The 9,190-nt window shown below is 33.6% G+C and overlaps 1 protein-coding gene across 2 annotated transcripts; it reads right to left on the bottom strand.

Annotated features, from left to right (window-relative positions):
* Window positions 1–246: 246 nt before the first annotated feature.
* On the bottom strand, window positions 247–2,423 carry LOC107614826 (F-box/FBD/LRR-repeat protein At5g56420-like). Of its 2 annotated transcripts, XM_016316959.3 has the most exons (4): window positions 1,445–2,423; window positions 1,195–1,347; window positions 803–1,103; window positions 247–538 (listed from the first exon to the last, which is right to left on the bottom strand). In XM_016316959.3, exons 1-4 carry the CDS (start codon window positions 2,321–2,323, stop codon window positions 534–536), a joined length of 1,338 nt encoding a protein of 445 aa, XP_016172445.1. In that variant the 5' UTR covers window positions 2,324–2,423; the 3' UTR covers window positions 247–533. The 2 variants fall into 2 exon arrangements, with proteins under 2 accessions (XP_016172445.1, XP_088354464.1); XM_088498338.1 differs by lacking the exon at window positions 247–538 and having other exon boundaries at window positions 786–1,103; window positions 1,445–2,396.
* Between the last annotated feature and the right edge of the window lie 6,767 nt (window positions 2,424–9,190).

The following is a 9,190-nucleotide window of genomic DNA, read 5'->3' as shown; positions in this document are numbered from 1 at the left end:
AAAACAGGGCATCAAACCAGATTACATATTTTTTTAAGAAGTATTCATAGACATCAACAAAAAAAATTTAAGAATTAATATGGGACACTGGCCTAACATTGATTCAGTGTTAAGCAACTTAAACAATTCTAAAGTCACAAATAATCAGCATGATTATAATCCTCCAAATATAACAATGATAAAAATCTTCACCATATGTGTTTGGACATTTTCTGATATATATTTAAAATCAGAAGTAAGGGATAATTTTCAGTTTCCAAACATAATTTGATTTACAACAATAAAAAGTTTCTTTTAATTAATATGACCCACAAGTAAATGAACGAAATACCAAAACAACAAACTAAATGAAAAATTACCTCTGCCTCTTTTGGAAAAACAAGTGCATCAAAAAAACATGTTATTGAAAAAAATATATCAAGCAAATAAAAGATTTACAGAAAAGTAAAAACAAAAACATGGTTCATATCCTAGTCATGATGCATCAAAAATCGTTTTGCAATTGACCAGAGTGTAGAGTTGCCAACTTGCCATCAACCTGCATCACAAATTGATGTATGCAACTCAAAGCATTAAACGGCATATATAAATTTCCTACTATGTTCAAGTGCATATTTTCAGGGCATCAAACAAATTTATTCATAAGCATCAACAAATATTTTAATAATTTAGGTAGCAGACTGGCCTAAAATTGTCCCAACAGTTATTCAACTTGAATAATTTTTAGAACTTTTTAAGGCTTTAACATGATAACACCTTTGATCAATGAACAACAGAGAATAGAGTTAGTGAGAGTTCATACCATGTTCAACCGGATTTTGGTCAATGAAATTTAGTTGACATGTTGTAGAGCCCCTTGGTATAGCAGATAATTCCCTGACAATATCGTACTTTGTCTTTTGGTTGAAAACATATTTAAGATGAATTGTAACCTTCTTCAAAGCAAGTCCTCTTTGTAAAAGATATGCAATAAATTCACGCTTATCTACAGAATCTTCATATCCTCTAAATTCAAAACTCTTGAGATGTGACATCACACAATTGGGAACCATGGTTGGTGGTGCTGGCCCATCATACTCCACCACCGGATGAAAATATTTTTCCTGATAACAAGAAATAACACTTCTCGATAGACTCAGGGAAACAACAAAAAAGAAATAGAGACACTAGTTTTAAATTAAAATGTACTCATACCTTTGAAATATCATTAATCACAAGAGTTTCAAGTACATGAGAATTATGAAGGAAGTTTAGCAGGAAGTTTGTGCTGAAACATGGAACATGAAGCTCTAGATTGAGCAAACGGTGAAATTCTGGAAACTCGAAAGCTGGGCCACTAAATAAGCACTGCATAGAAGATAAGTACATAATAATTATAGTTCAAATTCATAATTATAGTTATAATTTATAAATTCAAATAATTGAGTTACATCAAGCATGTTACCAGTGTTGTGTAACCTTTCAATGCCAACAATTTTGTTTCGCGCAGTGCATGGAGAAGGTGGGGCACCAAACCGACATGGTAAATACAGTCATGAACAAGATCAAGATGTGCCTCCACTATGTTAGTGAAATTGCTAAAAGAAAACTCTAGCTTAGAGTTCAAGAGGGTCATTATTTTTATATGAAGGTATTCAAGAGATGGCGTGTCTATCAAAATCAAACGATGGCTAACCCCATAAAAAGATGTGTTATCTTCAATGATTAAACTTTTCAATGTGCGAGGCATCTGCTGCATTGTACGTATGACATAAAGACAACAAATATCGGGCATCGGTAAAATGAGCTTAAAATTTTCAAGAACAGGGCAGCCGGATAAAAGCTTGCTAGGGTCCATAGAGACGATATCCAACTCTAGATTCTTGAGGGATGGCAAATAAACATTTGAAAGCTTTAGATAAGAATCCAAAAAACTATCACGTTTCAAAATAAGGGACTTGAGTGATGGACAAGTGAGTATGGCTTCAGGCAGCTTGATTGGTAGATCAACGCTGAGATAGAGTTCTTGAAGATGGGGCCCAGTGATGGCATTAAGCCATGTTAAGACGAGACTCTCTGAAACTTTATTGCAAGTGAGGCAGAATTTTTGGATGGGGTAATCTGCATTGCGCTGAGCTAGAATAGCATTTACATACGAATCAAATCGATCTTCCCATTCCAGAGAGGAGCAAAAAGGTGTATAATCTATGTCAAGGACTTGGAGATCCTTCCAAACATGGCGCCACCTGCGAAAGAGGATGCTGGTGATCACAACTTCCTTTGTTGTGAGGTATGAGAGAATTTCGTAAAGGATAGAATTCGGTAAAGAACTGATCCTATCCATCTTCGTGGTTGATGATGGTTTCCCTTTCTTTTTATCTCCTGAGAGGGTCAGACTCAGGTCTAGGGTTTAGGATTCAAAGGAGAACCAGGTTTTCACTAATAAAAAATAGTGTTTGTTTGATTTTGATTATATACATCTGATTAAGATTATTATTTTTTTGATGAGCTTTATTTATTTATTTATTTATTTATTTATTTTTATGAGCTTGATTTTTTTTTTTGGTGACTTAAAAAAAAATAAACAAAAACTAAGAAAGAAAAAAAAAACAAGAAACTACTTAAGAAAGGCAGTCTCGCTGAATACTACTCTCAAATTCTTTCCAAGGCAATGGAAGCTCCACTTGGGGAGAAATAGTCCTCATTGCAGTCTTTGCCATGATGTCTGCTACTGTATTTGCATCTCTCAAGATCAACCGAAGATCAGCACGCCATTTCCAAGACATGATATCTCGGATTTTTAACACCAAAGGATCAGTAAACCCAGAGCAATCTTGTAAATTATTGACAATAGTAAAAGCCTCCACACAGTCTGTCTCACATATAATGTCTCTTTGTCCCGAGTCCTATGCTAAAAGAAAGCCTCTCCAAATAGCAAACAACTCTCCTTGCAAAATGCTACGACTCTCAATTGTTCCCAGACAGCCTCGTTGCCACCTTCCCTTCCAATCTCTGCTAGCACAAGCAAAACCAACTCGAGCACCACTGCCAGGATAGCTAGCATCACAATTAATCTTAAAGGTACCCACCGAGGGGGAATCCAAGAGCCACTAATGGTTGAGGGGATAGATAGTCGTTGCAACTCAAAAATATTTCGGAGCTCCTTTTCTAAGGACAAAGCCATACCAATCACCTTGTCTGTGGTCCAATGCTCGTGAGGATGAAAGATCTCGTTGTTTCTCGAACACCAAATCCACCAGAGACCAGAAAAGAATCTAAAAGGGCGCTGTTTGCTATTATGTAAGAACCAACTCATCAAATCCACTGGTTGATCGGAGATCCCTAAAGCTTGCCAAACAAGTTGGGCTTTTGGACAATCCCGAATACAATGTAAAACCGACTCCTGACTTGAGAAACATCGTGGACAGCTATCCGTGTGCGAAATGCCCCTTCTAAAACGAAATGCAGCAGTAGGAAGAGCCTCCCGAAGACATAGCCAGGCCAAAAATTTGTGCTTTTCCGGAACATGTTGACGCCAAAGCCAAAGCCAATTACCCCTATCCTCCCAACTAAACATCTTCTTACTGAGCCATAAATAACCACTATGAGCATCATAAACCTTTGAGGCCGCACCAGTCCAACACCAACCGACCTCTGAACCAGCTTGAACATCTGGGTTGTAAGAATTAATGTTGCTCTGCAGAGACTGATTCAGAGGAGAATAGATATTCTCAAGGTTCCACTGTCCAAATGACCAAAGGTCCAAGATCCTGAGATCCGAATCAGAAATGTGAACATAATCCATCTCCTGACACAGTCGCCCCTCTCTTCTCCATTTAGAAAACCAAAAGTTCTGTTCCAAATCCCCAATGCACCAACTAAAACCTTCCTTTAGGATATCCCAAGCTCGACATATACTCTTCCAAACATAAGATCCCCTTCCTCGAGACCGACTAAAACAATCATCCTTAGAAGAATGGTATTTCTCCGTCAACAGTTGAACCCATAGCTTGTTGGGATGGTGAAAAAGTTGCCAAACTAGTTTTCCAAGAAGAGCAATATTGGCACAAAAAGGATCTCTAATTCCCAGACCTCCAAACTTCTTAGGAGTGACCAACACTTTCCAGTTAACTAGATTCAGGCCTCTACCATCAGCTTGACCCTTCCATAGAAAGTTTCGCATCATGGATTCTATCTTATTAGTTACCCCTTTAGGGAAGAGAGATACTTGCATGCGATAAGTAGGAATCGCAGTCACTACCGAGTTGAGCAAACAGAGTCTGCCTGCCTTATTAAGCAATCTTCCTTTCCAGCTGGCTAGCCTTCCCCGAATCTTGTCCAAAACATCGTTGAAAGTTGCGCGTGTCACCCGAGAGTGATTAAGGTTCACCCCTAAATACTTGCCCAAGTTCTGAACGAATCTGATGGAGGAGACTCCAGTGAAAATCTCTTTTCTTGTCGCTGAAACATTCCTGGAGCATAGCGCTTTAGATTTTTCCACATTAACCTTCATCCCAGAGGCTCTGCAGAAATTTTCCAAAGCTACCATTACAGTTTGAACTTGCTGTTTTTCAGCTTTACAGAAAAGAAGCAAATCATCGACAAACATCAAATGAGAAATTCTTGGACCCCCTCTAGAAACCGCAACTGGCTTCCACAAGCCCTTATCAACTTGCTGATTAATAGAACAGGACAATCTCTCCATACACAACACAAACAGATACGGTGATATAGGATCTCCTTGCCTAAGACCCCTGCTCGGAGTAAAGCTATTTAATCTATCCCCATTCCAGAGGATAGACAGTGAGGAAGCAGTGACACAACGCATAATCAGATTGACTGTCGGAGGAGGAAAGCCAAAACTCACCAGGGTTTGTTTCAGAAATCCTCAATCCACTCTATCGTACGCTTTCTCCAAATCAATCTTAAAGGTCAGGGGGCCTTTCTTTGACTTTGTCTTCTTCATGAAATGGAGAACCTCTTGTGCTACAATGATGTTGTTAGGGGTTCCTCTCCCCGGGATAAACCCTCCTTGAAGGGGCCCAATAATCTCTTTGAGATGGGGACGAAGTCTATTGACCAGGACCTTCGTTATAACTTTGTAAACCACATTACAGAGACTAATTGGTCGGAAATCCTTCATGGAAACCGGGTTTTCTACCTTCGGAATAAGAACCACAAGAGTTTCCATCATCCTTGGATCCATATCCAAACCAGAGAACGCATGACGAACCATAGTCCAAACATCAAAACCAACAATCTTCCAGTATTCTTTAAAGAAGAAAGCCTGAAACCCATCAGGGCCCGGCGCCTTGAAAGAATGCATACTGAAAACAGCCGACTTAACTTCTTCCAGAGTAACTGGCGCTGTGAGGCTACAACAGGCTTCATCATTCAGGGAAGGCAGTGGCACATCACCAAGAAAATCTAAGTCTACATCCTCCGACTGGCAGAATAGGCGTTTATAGAAGGATTCAGCTTCCCTTCTAAGGACATCCGGGTCCGTTTCCCACACCCCATCTTGAAGAAAGAGACTATGAATCTTATTATGCTTTCTCCGCACAAGAGTCTGGACATGAAAGAACTTGGTATTTCTATCCCCAAATTTTACCCACTGCTCTCTGGATTTTTGAAACCATAGAAGTTCCTCCTGCACAAGCGTGTTATTAAATTCCTCAATCAGCTGTTTTTCTTTTTGCCGCATAGACAAATCTTCCATTACTTCAAGTCGCTTCTGAAGGAAATTAATCTGTCTCTCCAATTTGCATTTCCTAACAAAAATATTGCCGAACACTTTAGAATTAAACTCCAAAGAGTTCTTCTGCACTTCTGAAAGCTTGCCGTGCATCTCTCTGTAGCCAGCCTGCCATGACTGGTTCACAATATTTCTGTACCCCGGATGAGTTGCCCAAGCTGCAATAAACCGAAAAAGGTCTATTCTTTTTCGGTTGGGGACGACCTGTACAGCGTACTAGGATAGGACAATGATCAGATTGAAGCCTATTTAAAATTTCTGCGTAAGCCTCTTGGAAAGAGAGATAGCCAGCCACTATTGATACAAACCCGATCAAATTTTTTCGTCACCTCAACACCATTTTTAACCCTTCTGTACCAAGAAAATTGTCTTCCAATAGTCTTCAAGTCAAACAGATTACTATCCCCCTAGAGAGGCAGCAAGCCGATCTGCATAGATATCTAAAAGGTATTATTGTAAAAGGTATTATATGATTTGAATTTATTTTGACTTGACAGTCAATGATTCAGAATTTTTAAATTATAAAACTTTTAATTTAGAATCTGTATAGATATCATTTAAATTATAAAATTATTTAAAAAAAATTAAATTTGGATCAGATGTAATTCAATTTTACAAAAAAATAATAATAAAAAATTTTAAATTTTAAATATATATAAAATAATCCAATCAAATCACAATAATTTAAATTAGATTGAACTAAAAGATAAATTCAAATGGATATAATGTAGTTATGCAAATTATAATTATTTGAATCAAATATTCAAATTCGATTATATTAAAAAATAAAATTAAATTGATAAAATTTAAATGGTAATATATTATATTCATTCTAATTATTGTGATCTTGTAAATGAGATATATATTTTATTTAGGTTTTTTTTTTCTGAAATAAATAAAAGAAATTTATTTCCAAAAATAAATTATTTAAATTTTAATTTTAAAGATACATTTTTTTTTTGAATTTGTGGCAATTTCACCGTACCTCCGGCAAACTCTATTATTTTTATAGAATTCGTCTTATTTTTGGCAAATTTCACTACATCTTCTCAAAAATAATTCGTTAACTCAAATTCTTAAATTTCGTAACGAATAATGGCCATTATTATTATCGTCTCTAGAGTATCTAGGAGTACTCAAAAATACATAGAAATAAGTCGTATTTTTTTTTTAAATAATGATTTTTTTAATTTATAATAAAAAACTCTTTGTTAATTATGACTTATTTCTATATATATGTGTATATTTGGAGACGATAATAATAATTTTCATTGCCGTCGATCATGTTAGAGAATCATGCTTATTGTGTACTGCTATGTATTCTTGGAGACGATAATAATGGTTTCGCTTTCTTTTTATATCCAAAGAGGGGGACTCTGGTCTAGTTTTTAGGATTCAAAGGAGAACCAATTTCTACTAATAAAGAATAGTGTTTGTTTGAGTTTGATTATATATACACTTGATTAAGATTATTATAAAAAGTATTATATGATTTGAATTTATTTTGACTTGATTTATTTGGAGTTGACAAATCAATCAATGATTTAAAATTTTTAAATTATAAAACTTTTAATTCAGAATACGTATAGATATCATTTAAATTATAAAAATTTTAAAAATTAAATTTAGATAGGATCTAATTCAATTCTACAAAAGAATAGTAATAAAAAGTTATAAATTTTGAATAAATATAAAATAATCCAATCAAATCACAATAATTTAAATTAGATTGAACTAAAAAATAAATTCAAATGGATATAATGTAATTATACAAATTATAACTATTTGAATCAAATATTCAAATTTGATTAAATTAAAAAATAAAATTAAATTGATAAAATTTAAATTGAAATAAATTATATCTATTTTAATTATTGTGATCTTGTAAATGAGATATATATTTTATTTTAGATTTTTTTCTGAAATAAATAAAAGAAATTTATTTCCAAAAACAAATCATTTGAACATTAATTTCAAAGATACATTTTTTTCGCCATACCTCCGGCAAATTCCATTATTTTCATAGAGTTCGCTTTATCTCCAGCGAATTTCACTACGTCTTCTCAAAAATAATTCGCTAACTCAAATTCTTAAGTTTCACAACGAACAAGGACAATCATTATTATCGTCTCTAGAGTACATAGGAGTACACAAAAGTACACAGGAATAACTCGTATTTTTTTAATTTATAATAAAAAAGATCTTTGTTAACTATGGCTTATTTCTGAAGACGATAATAATAGTTTTTATTGCCGTCAGACATGTTAGAGAGTCATACTTGTTGTGTACTGCTATGTATTATTAGAGTCGATAATAATGACTTAAAATTTTGAATTTTGTTCTTAGCAAAGAATTTGGGTACAACGAACTCTATAAAATTATAGAAGTTTGTCCGACAAACTCATTATAAAGAAGAAAACGCATTTCAAAAATTAAAATTGAAATAATTTATTTTTAAAAATATTAATTTTTTATTTATTTAAAAAAAGTCCATTTTATTTATACTGTAATTAAGTTATATTTTATGTTTACTTTGTTATTAGTGCACACAAGATAAATATTAAAAATACCAAAATATAATTAATTTTAAAAAATATATAATTGTAAACATAGAATTTAATTTACTTATTTAAAATAAAATCCTTTAAAGTTCCGTAATGAACTTAAAAAATGTGTTAAATCAATCTGCAAAATATAATTACAATAACAAGAGATGAATGATATCATTTGTTATAATTTTTCATGGATAATACTAGCGTTTTAATTTTCTGATAACTTAATTGATTTTTTTTTTCACTTATTTAATCCTTCACAAATTTACAAGACTGGTTTAATATTTTATTTTTTTCAAAAAAAAACCTAAAAATTTATTACAAATTTTGTTCAAAGACTCTTGTATATCCTAAGTCTCTTACACGAAAAATATTAATTATATTTAAATTCAATCATATTATATATACATAAAATATTAGTTACCAATTAAGAAACACACTTTTGTCGTTAAAATTTGGGTAAAAAACCTATTTAAGCCAAGGTAGGAATTTTGATACACAAATCAACCAAATACGAATCTGATACACCATTCAACCAAAGCAAACTTTAATGTAATTCGAATCAAGTAAACTCGAATTACATTCGTTAATAATTCGAATTGACTGAACTCGAATTATTCCCAAACATGCCATGCATCCAAGTAATTCGAAACAACTTGCATCGAATTAAACAAGCATAATTTGAATTATATCAATTCGAATTACTAAGTAAAAGTGATGCTGGAGGTAGTTCGAATCATCTTGATTCGAATTACTTGTTTTTGGTAACAATAGATAATTCGAAATATATTGATTCGAATTATATATATATAGTGCGAATGATGTTGATTCGAATTACTGTGAAGGAGATCTGTATATATATGAGGTGAACGTGAGTTGCTCTCATTAGAGGGTTGAGATGGCT

Source organism: Arachis ipaensis, chromosome B9 (genome assembly GCF_059453495.1).
Source record: "Arachis ipaensis isolate K30076 ecotype BB chromosome B9, ASM5945349v1, whole genome shotgun sequence".
Lineage (NCBI taxonomy): Eukaryota > Viridiplantae > Streptophyta > Magnoliopsida > Fabales > Fabaceae > Arachis > Arachis ipaensis.
The sequence above is the reverse complement of the archived record's forward strand: the minus strand, read 5'-3'. Positions and strand labels throughout refer to the sequence as shown.

Excerpts from the sequence above, each read along its gene's own strand:
- LOC107614826 (XM_088498338.1), bottom strand. The coding sequence starts at position 2,323 with ATGGATAGGATCAGTTCTTTACCGAATTCTATCCTTTACGAAATTCTC. Across the intron at positions 1,348-1,444 it reads TGAAAGGTTACACAACACTG|TGCTTATTTAGTGGCCCAGC; the intron begins GTAACATGCTTG and ends TCTTCTATGCAG. Across the intron at positions 1,104-1,194 it reads TGATTAATGATATTTCAAAG|GAAAAATATTTTCATCCGGT; the intron begins GTATGAGTACAT and ends TCTTGTTATCAG.